General features: G+C 40.2%; 1 protein-coding gene and 1 long non-coding RNA gene across 33 annotated transcripts in view; one reads left to right on the top strand and one right to left on the bottom strand.

The window, feature by feature from the left end:
* EIF4G3 (eukaryotic translation initiation factor 4 gamma 3) overlaps positions 1–22,703 on the bottom strand; it is a 375,758-nt gene that overhangs the window by 262,120 nt on the left and 90,935 nt on the right. For 25 of the 32 annotated variants that reach the window (XM_077971386.1, XM_077971367.1, XM_077971281.1 and 22 more), the window contains one exon: positions 17,330–17,405. The exons of 6 other annotated variants lie outside the window; for them this stretch is intronic. Coding sequence is in view for 1 of the 26 variants with exons in the window: in XM_077971257.1 (XP_077827383.1) it covers positions 17,330–17,405 (76 nt within the window). In the remaining 25 variants the exon portion in view is untranslated. Of the gene's footprint in view, positions 1–17,329; positions 17,406–22,523; positions 22,655–22,703 lie in introns of those variants that run through there. One more of the 32 variants, XM_077971427.1, reaches the window with a different exon arrangement.
* LOC144335679 (uncharacterized) overlaps positions 1–22,703 on the top strand; it is a 51,546-nt gene that overhangs the window by 24,219 nt on the left and 4,624 nt on the right. The window contains exon 3 of the long non-coding RNA XR_013406736.1: positions 14,879–14,973. This is a non-coding gene — a long non-coding RNA (uncharacterized LOC144335679). The remainder of the gene's footprint in view (positions 1–14,878; positions 14,974–22,703) is intronic.

Below are 22,703 nucleotides of genomic sequence, written 5' to 3'. Positions count from 1 at the left end.
CCCTTAACTTCCTAAGTTTTGTATCATGTATATCTAGTAGTTTATTAAAGGAGTTTACTTTTCTAAGGTAATAAAGTTGGACATTCCAATATGACAAACATATAATAAGTATTGATGATAAATACTAAAGTTTGAAAAGCAACACTACTGGCTGGGTGCAGTGGCTCATGCCAGTAATCCCAACACTTTGGGAGGCCGAGGTAGAAGGATTGCTTGAGCCCAGGAGTTTGAGGCCAATGTAGGCAACATAGACCCCATGTCTATACAGAAAAAACATTTAATTTTTTTTTTTTTTTTTTTTGAAACGGAGTCTCACTGTCGCCCAGGCTGGAGTGCAGTGGTGCCACCTCGGTTCACTGCAAGCTCCGCCTCCCGGGTTCACGCCATTCTCCTGCCTCAGCCTCCATTGTAGCTGGGACTACAGGTGCCTGCCACCTCGCCTGGCTAATTTTTTGTATTTTAGTAGAGATGGGATTTCACCGTGTTAGCCAGGATGGTCTCGATCTCCCGACCTCATGATCCGCCCGCCTCCGCCTCCCAAAGTGCTAGAATTACAGGCGTGAGCCACCATGCCCGACTTTTAATATTTTTAAAAAATAAAAAAGCAACACTATTGAAATGAAAATCATAAGCGTTTTATCTAACACCACATTAAGCTTGTTCAGATTTTGTATCAAATAAATGGTATGAATAGTTTCTTCATCCTAGTTGTAAGAATAGAGTACTGATGGTAGCAGCAGCTGCTAGTACATATCTGAGTGATGACTGTGTATCAAGCTCTAGGAGGTTTAAATGGATTTGTCCCATTTAACCTTCATAAGGACCTTCGTAGATCAGCACTACTATTATCTCCATTTTACTAATGAGGAAGGAAACTGGGTGCAAGAAACTTGCCCAATGAGACACACAGCTGCTATGTGGAAACACCAGGATCTGAATTCATTTGGTCAGATTCCAGAGCCACTTAGCTGCTCTTAACATTCTGCTCCCCATGTAACCTATAAACTCCAATTCATCTGGTAATAAATGAGTATTTTCATGATTTAAATGTTATGTCATTCCCTTAGTAGAAACTCTTCAATAGCTCCTTCTATACATCAGATAAAACCCAAATACCTAATCAAAACCTTATAAAATTACATGACCTAGATTCTGTCGGCCTCTAGAAGGGCATTTTCAAATTTAGTAGGAACCACATGCAGCTATTCACATTTAAATTAATGAAAATTAAATAAAACTTAAAATTCAGGTCCTCAATTGCATTGCCCACATTTCAAGTGCTCAAAAGGAAATGTTCTACTAGACAGCATGGTTCTGAGCCTCCAATCATCAGGAGGCTCCCACCTTAAAGCCTTGGAGCTCTGCAATATCTATTTGGAAGGTTCATGCTCTTCCTCCTCATCCATGAAGAGCTGAATACATTTCATGGTTCAGATGTCACCTAAAATGCCATCTTCTCATAAGAACTGTAAGCCTCACAGCATGGACCCCTCGAAGTCTCCCTGGACACACGTCACATGCAGATTTCAGTTCTTTCCCAATCTTCTTGGTATAAAGGTCAACAATTCTATTACCAAGGGCTCATGACAGCCTAGTTTTGTTAGAGGCTATACTGTAGGGAAGCCTACGATGGTATTGTCACATGCTGGATCATTCTGAGTGCCTGTAGACAACATTCCTGGAAGAGATATTTTTAATTTTTAATGGAATCAGGTTTTCACTTTGTTGTCCAGGCTGGAGTGCAGTGGTGTGATAATGGCTCACTGCAGCCTCGAACTCTGAGGTTCAAATGATCCTTCCACCTTCTCTCATATCTTAACAGGAATTATCAATTTTAAATACTGTTTCTCTATTTCTAAACACTTACTACAATTTCCATTATTTTTTACTTTCATATTTTTTTTACCACCATCTAGTATAGTAACATAGATAGTATTGAACAAATACTGGCTAGATTAATAAATATTAGTAATATTAACTAATCTTAATAATTTTGCCTAACATTTGAGAAAATCTAGGTTCAAGTTTCTCAACAGTGACACTACTGACACTAGGGCCAGAATAATTCTTTATCATGAGATTGTTATGTGCACTTGGATGTTTAGATACTTACTTGGCCTCTACCCACTAAATGACAGCAGCATCCTCTGTCCATCTCCTCAACCCTCACCAGCTGTGGCAGTCAAAAACATTTCCACACATAACTAAATATACCTGGGGGTAAACTCACCTCCAGTTGAGAACAGCTGACCTAGGTATTTCCAAATGATTGGCAAATTCTAAGCTAAATATTATAACAATGCCTAACATTATGAAAATATCTAAACATGGTTTTCATCTTTTATTTAAATTTATCAAATACAAAAATCTAGATTTCTAACTATGGTCAGTTATCACTCATAAATGCTACTGGAAAAAACTAATAATAATAATTTATATATATAAATCTTCTTACAACCAAATCCTTTTTGTCTTAACAATCAAGAAAATTTCATTACTTTCCCATACCAAATAATTCAAATGCATTAAACAGGAAAAAAAGATTAAACAGCTAAGAAGAAAGTTCTTTAAAAATTCCTAATTATTATGTTCCTACAGAATTAGGAAGATTATAACTGCTGTGTAGTAACTTGGAAAAATATTTTCCTAAAAAATGTTACATTAAAAAAGAAAACTAATCCAGGTACACTGGCTCATGCCTTTAATCCCAGGACTTGGAGAGGCCAAGGTGAGAGGAGCGCTTGAGCCCAGGAGTTTGAGACCAGTCTGGGAAACACTGCAAGACCCTACCTCTACAAAAAGTAAAGTATTCGCCAGGGGTGGTTACCATAAGTGAAAAGATGATAATCACAATCATGAAAACATGGAAAAGTATAAAACTCACTGATAGATCAGATACACAAACAAGAAAGAAAAAAGAGTAAAATCTTATCACTACACAAAACCAACAAACCACAGTAATAAGGAGAGGGAAAAAAGGAACAAAGGATATACAAAACAACAAGAAGACAATTAACAAAATGATAGGAATTAGTACTTATCTGTCAATAATAACCATGAATGTAAATGAATTAAATTTCCCAATTAAAAAATACAGACTGGCTGGATTAAAAAACATTACATGACTATATGTTGCCTATACAAAATTCCCCATAAAGACACACACAGGGCAGGCATGGTGGCTCATGTCTGTAATCCTAGCACTTTCGAAGGCCAAGGTGGGCAGATCACCTGAGGCCAGGAGTTTGAGACCAGGCTGGCCAACATGGTGAAACCCCATCTCTACTAAAAATCCAAAAATTAGCCAGGTATGGTGGTGGGTGACGGTAATCCCAGCTACTTGGGAGGTTGAGGCAGGAGAATCACTGGAACCCAGGAGGCAGAGGTTGCAGTGAGCCGAGATTGTGCCATTGTACTTCAGCCTGGGCAACAGAGTGAGACTCCAAGTCACACACACACAAAAAAGACACACATAGACTAAAAGTGAAGAGATAAAAAAAGTTATTCATCACAAATACAAACCAAAAGTAAGCGGGAGTAGCTATGCTTATATCAGATAAAACAGGTTTTAAGTCAAAAACTGTAAAAAAGACAGAAAAGGTACACCATATGATGATAAATGGATCAATTCAGCAAGAAAATATAACAATTATAAATACATATGCACGCAACAAAAGAGTACCCAGACATATATAGCGAGTACTATTTGATCTAAAGGGTGAGATAGACTACAATAAAATAATAGTTGGGGACTTGAACTATTATTCAACTTAAATATCCCACTCTCAGCATTGGACAGATGATCTAGAAAGAAAATCAATAACCAAACGTTGGATTTAAACTGCATTTTAAACGAAATACACCTAACAGACATTATAGACCATTTCATCCAACAGCTTCAGAAGGCATATTCTCTTCATCAGCACACGGATTCTCCAAAATAGACCACTTAGGCCACAAAACAAGTCTCAGCAAATTTAAAAGAAATAAAATCATACCAAGTATCTTTTCTGACCGATATACAATGAAACTAGAAATCAGTAACAAAAAGATCTTTGGAAATAGATCTGTACAAATACATGGAAATTAAGCAACATCCTCCTGAAGGAACAATGGATCAATGAAGAAATTAAGAAGAAAATTTTAAAATTTCCTGAAATAAATGACAGTAGAAAAACAAAATGGGACACAGCAAAAGCAGCAGTAAGAGGAAAGTTTATTGCAATAAACACCTACATCAAAAAAGCAGAAAGAAAAGCAAAAGCAAAAGAGCAGAAAGGCAAAAAAGCCAAGATCTGGCCATTGCTCTCCAGCCTGGGAGAGAGAGCAAGACTCCGTCTCAAAAAATAAAAATAAAAAATGAAAAAAACTAGAGACATCATACTACCTAACTTCAAACTATACTGCACAGCTACAGTAACCAAAACAGCATGGTACTGGACTAAAAACACAGACCAATGGAAGACAACAGAGAATAAAGAAATAAATCCATTTATTTACAGCCAATTCATCTTTTTAAAGGTGCCAAGAATATACACAGGAGAAAGGACAGTCTCCTCAACCAACAGTGCTGGGAAAACTGGATATCTACATGCAGAGAAATGAAACTAGACTCCTATCTCTAACCATATACCAAAATCAAACCAAAATGGATTAAATTTTTAAATGTTAAGATCTGAAACCATGAAACGAATACAAGACAACACCAGGGAAATCCTTCAGAACATTGGTCTGAAAAAAGTTATTTCTTTTGGGTAAAATCTAGGAAGAGAAAACAAAAGCAAAAATAGAGAAATGGGATTACATCCAATTAAAAAATTTCTACACATTTAAGGAAACAGTCAACAGAGTGAAGAGACGACCTACAGAATGGGAGAAAATACATGCAAACTATCCATTTGACAACTGATTAATAGCTAAACTATATAAGAAACACAACTCAATAGCAAAAAGAAAAGAAGAAAAAAAAATCCAATTTAAAAATGGGCAGGCAGAGCCAGGCACAGTGGCTCACATCTGTAATCCCAACACTCTAGGAGGTCAAGATAGGAGGACTGCTTGATCCCAGGCATTCAAGACCATCCTAGGCAATACAGTGTGACCCCATAGCTACAAAAATAAATAAATTGGCCTGGTGTGGAGGCAGCATGCCTGTAGTCCCAACTACTCAGGAAGCTGAGGCAGGAGCATCGCACCACTGTCCTCCAGCCTGGGCGACACAGCAAGGCCCTGCCTAGAAGAAAAAAAGGGGCAAATGATCTAAACAGACATTTCTCAAAAGAAGACATACAAATGGCTGACAAGTATATGAAAAGTGCTCAATATCACCGATCATCAGGGAAACACAATGAGCTATCATCTCCCTCCCAATAAAGTGGCTATTATTAAAAATACTAAAAAAAAGGGCCGGGCGTGGTGGCTCACGCCTGTAATCCCAGCACTTTGGGAAGCCAAGGTGGGCAGATCACATGAGGTTGGGAATTCGAGACCAGCCTGACCAACATGGAGAAACCCCATCTCTATGAAAAACACAAAATGAGCCGGCAGTGGTGGCACATGCCTGTAATCCCAGCTACTCAGGAGGCTGAGGCAGGAGAATCACTTGAAATCAGGAGGCAGAAGTTGTGGTGAGCCGAGATCACATCATTGCACTCCAGCCAGGGCAACAACAGAGAAAACTCCATCTCAAAAAAAAAAAAAAAAAAAAAGACACTGCCGACAAAGTAGAGAAAGGAGAATGCTCGCACCGCTGCTGGGAATATGTTAGTATGGCCACTATGGAGAACAGTATAAAGGTTCATGAAAAAACTAAAATAGAGCTACCATATGATCCAGCCAATCCCACTGCTGGGTATATATCCGAAAGAAAGGAAATCAGTGCATTAAAATTATAAGTGAATTCTATAGCATTTAGAATTTATAGCATTCATTTATTTATCAATGAATTCAGTGCAAAGAGAGAGCTGCCACCCATGTTTACTGCAGCACTATTCACGATAGCCAAGATGTGGATCAATGTAAGTATACATCAACAGATTAATGGATAATAAAAATGTGTCACATATACACAATGAAATATCAGTCAACCACATCCATTTGCAACAACAGAGATGGAACAGGAGGTAATGATGTTAAGTGAAATAAGCCAAGCCAAGAAAGAAAAATACCATGTCTTCACTCCTACGTAGGAGTTACAAAAACTTCATCTCATGTAGGTACAGAGTAGAATGATGGTTACCGGAGACTGAGAAGCATGGAAGGGTGATGAGATATGAAGACTGGTTGGTTAATGAGTACAAACATACAGTTAGATAAAAGGAATAAGTTCTAGTGTTAGCAGAGTAAGGCAACTATAGTTAACACTCGTTTATTGTATATTTCAAAATAGCTAGAAGATTTCAAATGTTTCTAACACAAAAGATAAAATACTTGAGGTGATGAATATCCTAATTACCCTGATTTGACCACCACACATTACTTGCATGCATCAAAATGACACGTGGCTGGGCACAGTGGTTCATGCCTGTAATCCCAACACTTTGGGAGGCCAAAGCAGGTGGATCACTTGAGGTCAGGAGTTCAAGACCAGCCTGGCCAATATGATGAAACTCCGTCTCTACTAAAAATACAAAAATTCGCCAGGTGTGGTGGCGCATACCTATAGTCCCAGCTATGGAGGCTGAGGCAGGAGAATAGCTTGAACCTGGGAGGCGGAGGCTGCAGTAAGCTGAGATCATGCCATTACACTCCAACCTGGGCAACGCAGTGAGACTCCGTATCAAATAAATAAATAAAATAGCACATGTATCCCACAAATAATTACTAAGTATCAATTTTTAAAAGCAGAGATATAAAGATAAATACATGCTTCTTCTAAAAAAAGTTATAAATAAATCTTTAGTTTAACTGATGTATTTGCCATCTGTGCTAGATGATAAGACAATCAAACAGATTTACACGTGGCTGGACACCACTGCCTAAAGAATATGGATCAACCCAAGCTAAATTTTGTCTCTGGCGAGGTATCTCCATTGAAATCCTAGCCTACTCAACAGTGACCTGGCAAATACTCAACAGTGACCTGGCAAAAGAAATAAAAGCATGGTTCTCTAATTAAACAAAGCTTTAGGGTAAAAGAATCAAGATTTTTTAAAGTATAAAATGGCTAAATGTATCATGAGGCCAGGAGCAGTGGCTCACACCTATAATCCCAACACTTTAGAAGGCTGAGGCAGAAACACTGCTTGAGTCAGGAGTTCAAGACCAGCCTGGGCAACATAGTGAGACCCTGTCTCTACAGAAAAGAAAAAAATGTTTTTTAATTAGCAGGAGCCATGATGTGCATCTGTAGTCCTGGCTACTTGAGAGGCTGAGGCAAGAGGATCTCTTGAGCCTAAGAAGTTGAGGCTACAGTGCGCCATGACTAAGCTACTGCACTCCAGCCTGGATGACACAGTAAGACCCTATCTCAAAAGAAAAAAAAAAAAATCATGAAATTTTATGGCATAGCTGGGCATGGTGGCTCATGCCTGTAATCCCAGCACTTTAGAAGGCTGAGGTGGGAGAACTGCTTGAGCCCCGACATTAGAGACCAGCCTGGGCAACACAGCAAGATCTCATCTCTACAAAAATTTTAAAAATTAGCCAGGTACGGGCCGGGTGCGGTGGCTCACACCTGTAATCCCAGAACTTTGGGAGGCCGAGGAGGGTGGATCACCTGAGATCAGGAGCTCGAGACCAGCCTGGCCAACATGGTGAAACCCCATCACTACTGAAAATATAAAAACTAGCCAGGCATGGTGGTGGGTGCCTGTAATCCCAGCTACTCGGGAGGCTGAGGCAGGAGAATTCCTTGAACCCAGGAGACGAAGGTTGCAGTGAGCCAACACGGTACCACCACTGGACTCCAGCCTCGGTGACAGAGTAAGACTCCGTCTCAAAAAAAAAAAAAAAGGAAAGAAAAATTAGTCAGGCATGGTGATGCATGCCTGTAGTCCTAACTACTTGGAAAGCTAGGGGAGGAGGGATCGCTTGAGCCCAGGAGTTTAAGGCTGCAGTGAGCCATGATCGTGCAACTGCACTCCACCCTAGGCAACAGAGAGAGTCCCTGTCTCAACCAAAAAAAAAATAAAAAGAGAGCGAGAGAAAGAAGAAAACAAATTTTATGGTATTGAAGAGGAATTATCCATAGTCAGCTAAAATTACGCCACCGTACTCCAGCCTGTGCAAGAGGGAGGACCCTGTCTCAAAAAAATTAAAAAAATAAAAACCTTTATTAAGAAGTACTTTAAATAATTTACACAAATTTATTTATTTATTTATTTTTGGCGAGGGACAGAGTCTTGCTCTGTTGCCCAGGCTCCAGTGCAATGGCGCCATCTCAGCTCACTGCAACCTCCGCCTCCCAGGTTCAAGCGATTCTCCTGCCTCAGTCTCCTGAGTAGCTGGGATTACAGGCGTGAGCCACCTTGCCTGACTAATTTTTGTATTTTTAGTAGAGACAGGGTTTCACCATGTTGGTCAGGCTGATTTCAAGCTCCTAACTTCGTGATCTGTCCGCCTTGGCCTCCCAAAATGCTGGGATTACAGGCATGAGCCACCATGCCCAGTCAGGAATTTTTCATAAGCAGTTATTAAGATAACCCTTCCAATTGCACAGAATATAAATGTCTCCTTCTTTTAGAAATGTCATTATTCTATTACTAAATTCATCTCTGCAATTATATTAAAAATACTAGCCTGACAGTCATAAAATCTAATTTCTCTAAGCAAAATATATATGACAAAATTATACAACATAGTAAAAGTCCACAGTTTATAATGCAGAGGCAGGCCAATATAAGAAAGTTACTAATTAATATTTCAAATTAATCTATGTTTCTGTAGTTTTGACATTTTCCCTCCCCCATTTAACATATGTAGCTCTTACTAGACCTTTTAAAACTATGTGCTTGGGCCAGGTGTGGTGGCTCACGCCTGTAATCCCAGCACTTTGAGAGGCTGAGGTGGGTGGATCACAAAGTCAGGAGATCAAGACCATCCTGGCTAACATGGTGAAACCCCGTCTGTATTAAAAATACAAAAAATTAGCTGGGTATGGGTGGTGCGTGCCTGTAGTCCCAGCTACTCGGGAGGCTGAGGCAGGAGAATCACTTGAACCTGGGAGGCAGAAGTTGCAGTAAGCCGAGATGGCGCCACTGCACTCCAGCCTGGGCGACAGAGCAAGACTCCGTCTCAAAATATATATACATATACACATATATACATATACATACACACATACATATATATATGTGCTTGATTCTTTTTTTGTTCATATGATCAATCACTCAGTTATGGCTAATAAGGAATAATGACATAAGCTTCCCTCTCATCCCTGATAAATGTACCCAGGGCAAACTTGCATAAAGCAGGTTAAAATAAATACAAAATAACTAGACTAAATGTAACATGAACACATTCCAGAAGATGACTCCAATTTTTTTTTTTTTTGGAAACAGAGTCTTGCTCTATCACCCAAGCTGGAGTGCAGTAGTGCAATCTCAGTTCACCACCACCTCTGACTCCCGCGTTCAAGCAATTCTCACACCTCAGCCTCCCAAGTAGCTGGGACTACCGGCTCACACCACCATGCCCAGCCAATTTTTTGTATTTTTAGTAGAGGCAGGGTTTCACCATGTTGGCCAAGCTGGTCTCAAACTCCTGACCTCAAGTGATCTACCCACCTCAGCCTCTCAAAGTGCTGGGACTACAGGAGTGAGCCAACCACACACAGTCCCAAATTTTTTTTTCTTAATTTTTTAAAACTACAGAGACAGGGTCTCACCATGTTGCCCAGGCTGGTCTCAAACTCCTGACCTCAAGCAATCCTCCCACCACCTTGGCCTCCCAAAGTACTGGGATGACAGGTGTGAGCCACCATGCCCGGCCAAGTCCAACTTTTAATGCTTCTTTGATTATCAGCAAATCCCTATTACGTAAAATGGCGGACATCAGTGTATAAAACCTGCATACCAGATACAAAAAAGCACAATCTTTGTGTAATTTTGAGACTGGCCAGGAGTCTTTCAAGCCTTTCAAGGAATTTAACCAATTCAATGAAAGTGACATATGGACACCACATGCTAAGGCAGTAGGAGGTGAACTGGGGGTTAACTTTTACTTCATGACATAATCCCAGCATATTGGGAGGCCAAGGCGGGTGAATCACTCGACGTCAGGAGTTCAAGACCAGCCCGGCCAACACGGTGAAACTCCTTCTTTACTAAAAAATACAAAAATCTGTCGGGTGTGGTGGCACATGCCTGCAGTACCAGCTACTCAGGAGGCAGGAGAATCACTTGAACCCCAGAGATGGAGGTTTCAGTGAACCAAGAATGCATCACTGCACTCTAGCCTGGGTGACAGAGTAAGGTTCCACCTAAAAACAAACAAAAAACAACAACAAAAAAGGGGACCAGCAGGATGAAGCAGCTCACACCATAATCCCAGCACTTGAGTGGCTGAGGCGAGAGGATCAATTGAAGCCAGGAGTTTGAGACCAGCCAGGGCAACACAGCAAGGCTCTGCCTCTGTTAAAAAGTATAAAACATTAGCTGGGTACGGTGGCTTGTGCCTCCAATCCTAGTTACTCAGCTATTTAGGAAGCTGAGATGGGAGGTTCATTTGAACTCAGGAGTTCAAGGCTTCGATGAGCTGTAATTATGGCAGTACACTCTGACCTGGGCGACAGAGTGAGACTCTGTCAAATAAATAAATTAAAAAAAAGTAAAGACTATCATACTTTAAGGTAACTTCTAGCTCCCTAAAATCCTTTCTTCCAGAATAGGCATAAAATATAATATATACACAAACATTTTTTTTTTCTTTTTTTTTTTCTTTTTTTTTTTTTGCAGATGATGGTTTCATTCTGTCTCCCAGGCTGGTCTCAAGTTCCCGGGCTCGAGCAGTCCTCCCACCTTGGCATGCCAAAGTGCTAGGATTACATGTGTCAGCCACCACACTCAGCCACACACACACTTTTTTTTTTTTTTCTAATAGAGACGGGGTTTCATCATGTTGCCCAGACTGGTCTCAAACTCCTGAGCTCAAGTGATCCACCCACCTCAGCCTCCCAAAGTGCTGGGATTACAGGTGTGAGCCACCATGCCTGGTCTCGATTTTTTAAAACTGATCAAAGGACTACAAATATGACAGTAGTTTTAAATAGTAAAAATCAAATTAGATCAAACTCAAAAAACACATTCAAAAGCTTAGATTCAAATATTTCATGTAAACTACATGAGAGGCAGTGTGCTGTTGCTCACAGGATTTTGATGATCTATTCTCCAAAGTAATAAATGTACAGAATTATATGTCCTCATTTATGAGGTTTTATAACTAAGGTTTTTTCAACAAAATACTTGTTCCTCATTCAGTATTCATCTCCACAAACAGGACTACTGAGTTGTCCAAACCAAGATCTATGACACCACCTTTACTCTTTTCTCTCACATCCCACATCCAAGACATCAACATACTCTACTGACTTTACTTCTCCTTACTCCCACTTCAATCACCACCACATGTCCACATCACACAGTCTATTCTCCATACAGCAGCCACATTGACCTTCTAAAAGTAAATTCACATCTACTGCTCTGAATCCTCCACTGCCTTTCTAGTATATCTAGATTAAAATCCAAAATCTTTACTATGGTCTGTAATGTCCATGTATTAGTCCATTCTCACACTGCTACAGAGAACTACCTGAGACTGCGTAATTTATTAAGAAAAAAGAAAAAGGAAAAAAAAAAGAGGTTTAACTGACTCACAGTTCCACATGGCTGGGGAGGCCCCAAGAAACTTACAACAATGGTGGAAAATGAAGAGGAAGCAAGGCATGTCTTACATGGTGGCAGGAGAGAGAGAGAGAAAGCAAGGGGGGAAGCGCCGCACCTTTAAACCATCAGATCTCAGGAGAACTCATTCACTATCACAAGAACAGCACGGGGAAAATCCGCCCCCATGATCCAATCACCTCCCACCAGGTCCCTCCGGACATGTTGGGGATTACAATTCCACATGAGATTTGAGTAAGGACACAGAGCCAAACCAAACCAGTCCACATAATCTGATGTCTCAAATCCAACCTCTCTCCATTCCAGCCACACTGGCTTTCTTCCATTTCTAAGACTACATTGAGCTCACTACTATCTCTGGGCGTCTGCACTGCTGTTCCTTCTACCACAAATGCTTTTTTTCCCTAGAAATCTTCACTTTCAGCTTAATTGCCACCTTTTCAGAGAGGTGGCAATTGTCTCTCTTTTCAGAGAGACTTTCCCTGAGATAATTAGTTAAGGTAGAATGACCAGTATCCTGCTTTATTCTCATCAAGCTACTTATTACAACCCAATAGGAAACTGTATATATATATTTGTTTGCTGTCTTCTTATACCATAAAGATGTAATATCCATGAGGGCTGAGGGTCTGTGTTGCTCCATTACCATATCCTGAACACCTAGACCACTGCATGACACACAGTAAAAGCTTAAGTATTCAATGCTGAGTGATTAAATTCTATAATAAACAATATATAACCACTTATTTAAGAACTGTTATCTAAGGAATGGCATACGAAAAGCTGATATGAGATAAAGTGACAAGATAAAGCATAGGGCCTACAAAACAGACAAGAAAGACAAACTAAACTATACCCCAAAAATGGTTATAGTATTTGTCTCTATAAATCACTCAGGATTACTACAAGTTTTCATTTTCTTTCACTTATCTTAGTTTAAAAATAATATTTAAATGGTGAAAGTACACTTAGGTAATTAGAAAACATCGTATTTTAAGAGGGATTCTGACAATGATGCTGTTCTTTTGCATAGTACTTTTTTAAAAAACCATAAAAAACTAAGACCTAGAGGAAGGTTGTGCCAGAAAAAAAATATTTTAAGTTTTCTTTTTTTTCTTAAGACACAGGGTCTTGCTGTACTGCCCAGACTGGAACGCAGAGGCACAATCAGATATCACACTGCAGCCTCGACCTCCTGGGCTCAAGTGATTCTCCTGCCTCAGTCTCCCAACTACCTAAAATTACAGGCTCACATCACCATGACTGGCTAGATTTTTTTATTTTTTGTTGAGATGGGGTCTCATTATGTTGCACAGGCTGGTATCAAACTACTGGGTTCAAGCAATCCTCCCGCCTTGGCCTCCCCTACTGCTGGGATTACAGGTAGGAGACAGCACAATCAGCCAAAGGTTATTTTTCTTTTCTTTTGAGACACAGTCTCGCTCTGGCGCCAGGCTGGAGTGCAGTGGCACGATCTTGGCTCACTGTAACCTCTGCCTCCCAGATTTAACCTATTCTCCTGCCTCAGTCTCCCGAGTAGCTGGGACTACAGGTTCACACCACCACACCCGGCTAATTTTTGTATTAATAGTAGAGACGAGGTTTCACTATGTTGGCCAGAATGGTCTCGATCTCCTGACCTTGTGATCCACTCGCCTTGGCCTCCCAAACCCCCAGGATTACAGGAGTAAGCCACCACCCTGGGCCCAACGGTTATTTTCCAATGTGTTATTCAAAATGTTATTTTTCAATGAATTGAAGATTCCTAATGATTAGGGTGACCAGATAATTTATAATAGAAACTGGGTCAATTCTAAGAGTGAATAGGGCTGCAGAAATAATAAATTGATCTACAATAGGTGTTACTGAGCCTTGTTTCAGACAAACCAAGAAAAACTATCATCCTATCCATTACCTGCATGATACTCTTTTTTTTGTTGAGGGTCTCACTCTGTCACCCAGGCTGGAGCATAGAGGTTTGATCAAAGCTCACTGCAGCCTTGAACTCCTGGCCTCAAGTGATCCCCTTGCCTCAGCCTCTAAAGTACCTGGGACCACAGGTAAATGCCACCATGCTTAGTTAATTTGCAAATATACAAAGGTCAGCTTAAACCCCCACCCCCCAACCAACCTACATACTCTTTATTTCACTTAATATTATGTCACAGTGAACTGACTACTGGCCACTCTGTTAACCACGCGTCTGAATCTTCACTTCCTAGAAGGCTTTGCCTTCCCTTCTCTACCTACAGAAGTCTTGCATCTTCTGCTTTAAGTGTCACTTTCTGAATGCAGTCACCTCTTCCTTTCGCATGCAATTAACATGTTCCTGTCACCAGTCAAAGGTTCTTAATCTGGAGCTTAGAAATGGCCTGATGAGGTGGAGCGCAGGGTCTCACACCTGTAATCCCAGAACACTGGGAGGCCGAGGTGGGTGGATCACTGGAGGTCAGGAGTTTGAGACCAGCCTGGCCAATATGGTGAAACCCCATCTTTACTAAAAATACAAAAATTAGCCAGGTGTGGTGATGCGCACCTGTAATCCCAGCTACTCGGAAGGCTGAGGCAGGAGAATCACTTGAACCAGGAGGCAGAGGCTGTAGTGAGCCGAGATCAAGCCCCTGCACTCTAGCCTGGGCGACAGAGTGAGATTCCATCTCAAAAAAAAGAAATGGCCTGATGGACATCTGGGAAATTCTGAAATTATATGTAAACACTGAATATATGTTCCTCTTGAAAGAGAGAACATTAAAACTATTTTCAGATTCTAAAAGTGATTCATAACCCAAAACCATATGAATCACTTCTCTATCATATCACTTTATATTAGAATTATTTATTTTCTTATCTCCCTCAGTAGACTGTGAGTCCTTTTAAGGCATTCTATCTAATGGTATGTTGAGTCGAAATATTTAAAAGATAGGTTTCACTCCCTAATTCCCCTAAATTATCTTAGGCTCGCTGTAAAACACCTAAAACTTACTTCTAATATTGTTACCTTCATCCTCTAACTTTTAAATTTTCTTTCATATGGCTAGGCATGGTGGCTCACGCCTGTAATCCCAGCACTTTGGGAGGCCAAGGTGGATGGATCACTTGAGCCCAGGAACCTGAAACCAGCCTGCTCAACCAAGTAAGAATCCTCAAAATAATTATTTTCCCTTCATTTATGAATTTGAATCATCTAATATAAAAAATTAAAGGGGCTGGGCATAATGGCTCATGTCTATAATCCCAGCACTTTGGGAGGTGGAGGCAGGCGGACTGCTTGAGTTTGGGAGTCTGACCAGCCTGAGCAACATCGTAAGACCCTGCCTCTGCCAAAATATAATTTTTTTTTTTTTTTTGAGACGGAGTCTCGCTCTGTTGCCCAGGCTGGAGTGCAGTGGCGCAATCTCGGCTCACTGCAAGCTCCGCCTGCTGGGTTCACGCCATTCTCCTGCCTCAGCCTCCGAAGTAGCTGGGACTACAGGCGCTCGCCACCACGCCCAGCTAATTTTTTGTATTTTTAGTAGAGACGGGGTTTCACTGTGTTAGCCAGATGGTCTCGCTCTCCTGACCTCGTGATCCACCCACCTTGGCCTCCCAAAGTGCTGGGATTACAGGCGTGAGCCATCTTGCCCAGCCAAAAAATTATTTTAATTAGCATGCACAGAGCAATGTGACTGTAGTCCCAATTACTTGGGAGGCTGAGGCAGGAGGATAACTTGAGGCCAGGAGTTCAAGGCGCAGTAATCCATAATCATGCCACTGCACTCCAGCCTGGGTGACAGAGTGAGACCTGATCTCTTAAAAATGAAAAAAAAATTAAATTTCCTTCTGTTAAAAACGGTGTTCACAGCCGGGCACAGTGGCTCACACCTATAATTCCAGCACTTTGAGGGGCTGAGGCGGTGGATCACTTGAGGTCAGGAGTTCAAGACCAGCCTAACCAACATGGTGAAACTCTGTCTCTACTAAAAGTACAAAATTAGCAAGGCGTGGTGGCGCATGCCTATAATCCCAGCTACTTCGGAGGCTGAGGCAGATGAATCGCTTGAACTGGGAAGGCAGAGGTTGCAGTGAGCCGAGATCGCACCATTACATTCCAGCCTGGGCAACAAGAGCAAATCTCCATCTCAAATTTTTAAAAAAAGTGTTCACTCTTCTAAACTTTCAGCATTTTGAAAATACATAATCAAGGAGAATAAAAAGTAAAATTTTAAAAATTTAAAGTTTAGAAAACATAAAACTGGTGAAATTTTTAAGAAAAAAAAATCCAGAAAGAAAATAAAACTCAGAGTGCAAAAAGAATACAAAGCTGCCTGTAATCCCAGCACGTTAGGAGGCCAAGGTGGGCAGATCACCTGAGGTCAGGAGTTTGAGACCAGCCTGGCCACCATGGTGAAACCCCACCTGTACTAAAAATACAAGAATTAGCCCGGTGTGGTGGCACGTGCCTGTAGTCCCAGTTACTGGGAGGCTGAGGAGGGAGAATCGCTTGAACCCAGGAGGCGGAGGTTGCAATAAGCCAAGATCATACCACTGCACTCCAGCCTGGGTGACACAGTGAAACTCCATCTCGAAAATAATAAAAATAATAATAATAATAGCCGGGCGCGGTGGCTCACGCCTGTAATCCCAGCACTTTGGGAGGCCGAGGTGGGCGGATCACAAGGTCAGGAGATCGAGACCATCCTGGCTAACACGGTGAAACCCCGTCTCTACTAAAAATACAAAAAAATTAGCCGGGCGAGATGGCGGGCGCCTGTAGTCCCAGCTACTCAGGAGGCTGAGGCAGGAGAATGGCGGGATCCCGGGAGGCGGAGCTTGCAGTGAGCGGAGATCGCGCCATTGCACTCCAGCCTGGGGGACAGAGCAAGACTCCGTCTCAAAAAAAAAAAAAAAAAAAATTAATAATAATAATAATAATAATTATAAGGCCAGAGGTTAATATTTACAGAAAGGAAAAATAAGTCTATCTTTTTGTTGTTGTTGTTTTGTTTTGTTTTGTTTGTTTTTTTGTTTTTTTTTGAGACGGAGTCTCGCTTTGTTGCCCAGTTTGGAGCGCAGTGGCACGATCTCGGCTCACTGCAAGCTCCACCTCCCGAGTAGCTGGGACTACAGGCGCCCGCCACCATGCCCGGCTAATTTTTTGTATTTTTAGTAGAGACAGGGTTTCACCGTGTTAGCCAGGATGGTCTCGATCTCCTGACCTCGTGATCCGCCCGTCTCAGCCTCCCAAAGTGCTGGGATTACAGGCGTGAGCCACCGCACCCGGCAAGTCTCTCTATCTTAACATAGTATTTGTTTCACTCCATTTCTTAGATTAAGATGATGGGGAAAGAGCCTATTCACCTTATCCTATTACATACATCTCATTCTATTCAGAATTTTATTGAACTTTTTGCCGAAAATTTGTCATGTATCAATCAAACACTGCCTATAATTAATACCAAGGATTCACACACAAAAGCACACACACAATTTGACAAGCTGCAGACACTCACCGTGCTGTAGACTGCTGAGACAGTGGGAGTGAAGATTCGATCCTCAAGAGGCTGTTGCACAGGTCCTCTAGGAATTCTAGAAGAGCGAGTTAAGGATAAGAGAATTCAAAAATGGATGCTTAATAGTTAAGAGACAACTGCCACCACAAATTTCCACCAACGACCTAAGCACTTTCACCCAATTAGTAAGTTATATACTTCTCCACCAAAACTAAAAAATAAAATACTTCAAACATCCTAAAATGACTATATCAATCTCTTCAAAAGCCTTCCCATGATAAACATTCCATGGAATCTCAAAACAAACACAACTATACAGTAAGTGTCCAAACTTGAGGCCCATGATGAGATTCTGCCACCTTTATTTTCTACTAAAAATAACTGGCTGGGTGCAGTGGCTCAAGCCTATAATCCCAACACTTTTGGAGGTCAAATTGAGAGAATTACTTAAACCCCTTGCAAGAGTTCGAGACAAGCCTGGGCAACACAGCAAGACCTCGTCTCTACTAAATTAGCCGAGTGTAGCTGCCAGCACCTGTAGTCTCAGCTACTCGGGAGGCTGAGGTGGTAGGATCACTTGAGCACAGGAGTTTAACCAGTTGCAATTAGCACACCTCTCTACCAAAAAAAAAGCCTAAATAAATCAGTATGAGACAGGAACTGCCAGAAATTTTCCACAGAATTTGAATTCAAAGAAATGACCCCCGTAAAACTTTGTACACTACCACATACTTCCTTCCTAATTCTGCCTGCCATCGTGCTTATTACCAGTTCTCACCAAACTCTGTATCTCCAAGCATAAATCACTGGATGTTTCTTTCTCTCTGAGCTCAAGATACAGGCCAAACAGCTTTTCATAGTGCTACTTAAAATTCTAATTCAATAATTGAGCAGTGTAACATGCACATACAATAATCCAGAACATGCTGATTTTTTTAAATCCATGACTGAAATACAGTAGTACATCCACTTGATATTTCTGTATTTCAAATTGCTGTAATTTATATCATTAGGAAATACAAGCAAAACTATTAGTAAGATTATATAGATGGTATGCAATACTGAATTAAGACTCTAAGTAGAAATATAAATGTAAAAAATTTCAAATTCTCCACTTTCTTTTTCTAGTAGAATAATACAAGGCAAATTTCATAAATAAATACAATTTGATGGTTAAAGATTACTGAAGCACAACAGACTCTGATTATTAAAGTACTCACTACATACATGTTACAACAAATACCAACTAGGCAAATACACTTGCAGAGACTAAATTTCATCAGAGAAGTCCAAGAATCCATGAGGAGGTTACATGATATGTATTAATGATATGTTTCCCACTTATGCAGAAAAGAGAGCTCCAATACATTTTAAAGAACAAATGTTTATGAAACTTCATGAAGGATGAACTCTCTTCAAAATAAACCCTCTTGATCAATGGCAATCATATCTGGCACTGGAGTTGTTTATAGTCAGTACCTCCTTAAAAGGTGCATTTTCACAAAGTAAAAACAAGAAGTGAAAATAAACAGAAATTGTTTTTCAGTCTAACAAAATACTAAAGTCATTTATAATTCCCAGCTGAACATTCCTAAACCTTGCCCCACTCCACTACAAGAAAAACTACTGCCCTAATGTTCAGCATAAGCAATATTCTTAAAGTGAAAGACTCAGGTTATCATTTCCTCATTGAAAGGAAGATCAAGGATACCAGTCATCAAATAAATACTGATTTACAGGTAAAATAAGCAACTAGTATCAGGAGATAAAAAAATAATGCAAAGGGTCTTTTTCTATATTATTTATTATTTAGGCAAATATGTCGATGTCAATTTATGCTTTCTTTACTTCTTATTTCTACATAGTTCTGACAATAAAAAAGGAAGTTAACTTCTATAATACATAAAATAATGGCAGAATTACTAAACTATACACTATTTCACAAAGATGCCGAACATAATTTCTCAAAAGATGTACTTTTTAAAATACAGTTACTCTGGAAATAGCTATAGTCTTCTTTTTTTAGTTTTTTATTTTTTGAGACAGAGTCTAGCTCTGTCACCCAGGCTGGAGTTCAGTGGCACAATCTCAGCTCACTGCAACCTCTGCCTTCCAGGTTCAAGCGATTCTCATGACTCAGCCTCCTGTGACTCAGTCTCCCAAGTAGCTGAGACTACAGGCATGCACTACCACAGCTGGCTAATTTTTTGTATTTTTAGTAGAGACGGGGCTTTGCCATGGTGCCCAGGCTGGTCTCGAACTCCTGAGCTCAGGCAATCCGCCCACCTCAGCCTCCCAAAGTGCTAGGATTACAGACACGAGTCACCACACCTGACCATAGCTACAGTCTTTTAATATTACTTCTGAACCACACGAATATGTTTTTCAAAAATTAAAAAAATCCAATTTAAACAAACCAGCTCCAGCCCAGCCCACAAGAGACCCTGTCTCTATAAATATATATTAAAAAAAAAAAAAAAAAAAAGCCAGGATCTTTTTGTAAATAGCCCCTACAAAAGAAAAAATAACCTATTTTTAAAAAGAGCCTGGCACAGTGGTGCATACCTGTAGTTCCAGCCACTAAGAAAGCTGTGATGGCAGGATCCCTCGAGCCCAAACATTCACCTGGGCAATTCTTTCTTTACTCTCCTTACCTTTTACCATTGAGATCTAAGGAAATAAAACTAACCAATTTTAAACTCTGTTTCAACTCTACTTAATGCTGGCTGTTAATTCAGGTCCAAAAACCCTATTGGAAATCAAGAATTTTTCCACTACTAGAGCGCAAACACAGTGCTTATGTATACTACCTAACACCCCTAGCAGAATCTAGGCAGCACCCTTAATCAAACACATTAATATCTCTACAGCAAAATATATGAATATTCAAACTTCTACCCTTCTGTCCAGAAATTTACCAATGCAAGAAAAAGAACAGTTTTCCAAGCTCTTGGGATTTTAGAACTGCAAGACTATACTATCTTTATCATTGAATCTTTGCAATTCGTATCTCTGAATGTACACAACTAGAAACCATTACATTAGATTTTGTTTTGTTTTTGGAGTATAGTGGTCTGATCACAGTTGACTGCAGCCTCAACCTCCTGAGCTCAAGTGATCTTCTCAGTCTCCAGAGTAGCTGGGCCTACAGGTGTGCACCATCATGCTCAGCTAATCTTTAAATTTTTTGGTAGAGGTGGTGTCTCCCTATGTTGCCCAGGCTAGTCTCAAAATCCTGGGTTCAAGTAATCCTCTCGCCTTGGCCTCCCAAATTTCTGGGATTACAGGCACGAGCCACCACACCTGACCTATATTAGATTTTTAACAAATTCAGAAACATTAGTCTCAAAGAGCTTAGCCAGAAAACCCCTTGTTCTGGCTCTGATTTTCTATGAACTCAGACACAAGTCAGCACATATTGCTAACTGATTTCCTACCAGTCATATTTAAGTTTACCCAGAAACATATCCGGTGTATAAGTTTAGAAACATACAAACAAAAAACCAAAACAATATTGCCACAGCCTATGCAACAATGGCTGCTGACTACACTGTTATTTCTACACAAGATAAAAATACACATTTTCTGTGAGACAAAATGATATACACATGCAAAAATGAGTGATACACTCACAAGTTTCAAATGCCCTCACATTTTTAGTTCTACAACAGACTAATATGCTTTAACAGTGTTTTCTAATGCCCAATTCAGATTCAAATACAATCAATCCATATGACAAAGCAAAGGCAGAAGGCAACAAAGTAAGCCTCCCTCCTCAAAAATGCCCACCTTGCACAATAGGAAAAATATGGAATCAACCTAAGTGTCCATCAGAAGATGACTGCATAAAAAAGACGTGGTATATAGACACAATGGAATACTATTCAACCATAAAAAATGAAGTCATGTCTTTTGCAGCAACGTAGATGGAACTGGAAGCCATTATCTTATGTGAAACAACTCAGAAAGACAAATACATGTTCTCATTTACTAATGAGATTTAAATAATGTATACACATGGAGGTAGAGTGTGGAATGTCACAAAACAAAGACTCACAAGGGAGTAGGGGGTTGATGAGAAATTACTTAATGGGTACAACATACGTTTTTCAGGTGATGGGCACATTGAAAACCCTGACTTCACCACTACAGCAATATATCCATTGAACAAAATTACACTTGTCCCCCACAAATTTATACAATTTTTTAATTGCCCACCTTGAAGAAGTATCAGTAACAAAAACAAGTTGAAGTTAACAATTCCAGTTGGACCTACATCTGAACCACTCAAATGGCCTTGATAATAATCAAAATAAAACATGCTGATTCACCAAATTTCTCTGGACATAGATGTGGATAATAATAGGTGAGCTACATACATTTGGCAGACTTTAAAAAGCTATATTTTAAAGAATAACTGAATGCTACTCGCATATGATAAAAATCAAAGTTTGCTGGAAGTTATACTACTGGCTGAAAGTTTTTATAGGTGTAACTATAAGATTTACAAAAATGTTAAGGCCTTGTCATTGACCTGAAATGCTAGAGCACTGTTAATATGTAATTTCAAGAAGTGAATGTAACTTTAATGTGCTAAAACTTTCAGTGATGGAACTTACGTTAAAAAATAATCATGATTAGGCCAGGCACGGTGGCTCAAGCCTGTAATCCCAGCACTTTGGGAGGCCGAGACGGGCGGATCACGAGGTCAGGAGATTGAGACCATCCTGGCTAACATGGTGAAACCCTGTTTCTACTAAAAAATACAAAAAAACTAGCGGGGCGAGGTGACGGGTGCCTGTAGTCCCAGCTACTCAGGAGGCTGAGGCAGGAGAATGGCGTAAACCCGGGAGGCGGAGCTTGCAGTGAGCCGAGATCCGGCCACTGCACTCCAGTCTGGGCGACAAAGCGAGACTCCGTCTCAAAAAAAAAAAAAAAAAAAAAAACATGATTAATCTTGAACATGAATGGTGGTTATGGCTGCACGATGTGAATTTACTTAATGCGACAGAACTGTACACTGAAAAATGATTAAAATGGTAAATACTGTGTTATGTATATTTTACCACAATAAAAAACAAACTTTTAAAATAAATAGATAAAAGAACCATGACTATGGAATAGGCAGAGGAGATTCTTCTAAGTTTGGCTTTACTATTCTGTACAAATAGCGTGCAGATTCTATCAAGGATACACAATCTTTCCGATTTTGTATTTCCTTCCTGGAGTAAAAGAAGTGAGACTCTTTTCATCGAAAAAGGTGCTTTGTGCTAAGATGATGCAGCTAACGATCAGACTTGTACGCAATGCAACCACTTTCAGTATGTATCCCTAGGAAAAAGGACAAGCAGTCATCCACATCATCCTCAACTTC

Source organism: Macaca mulatta, chromosome 1 (genome assembly GCF_049350105.2).
Source record: "Macaca mulatta isolate MMU2019108-1 chromosome 1, T2T-MMU8v2.0, whole genome shotgun sequence".
Taxonomy (NCBI): domain Eukaryota; kingdom Metazoa; phylum Chordata; class Mammalia; order Primates; family Cercopithecidae; genus Macaca; species Macaca mulatta.
This window is presented reverse-complemented; position numbering and strand designations above follow the sequence as displayed.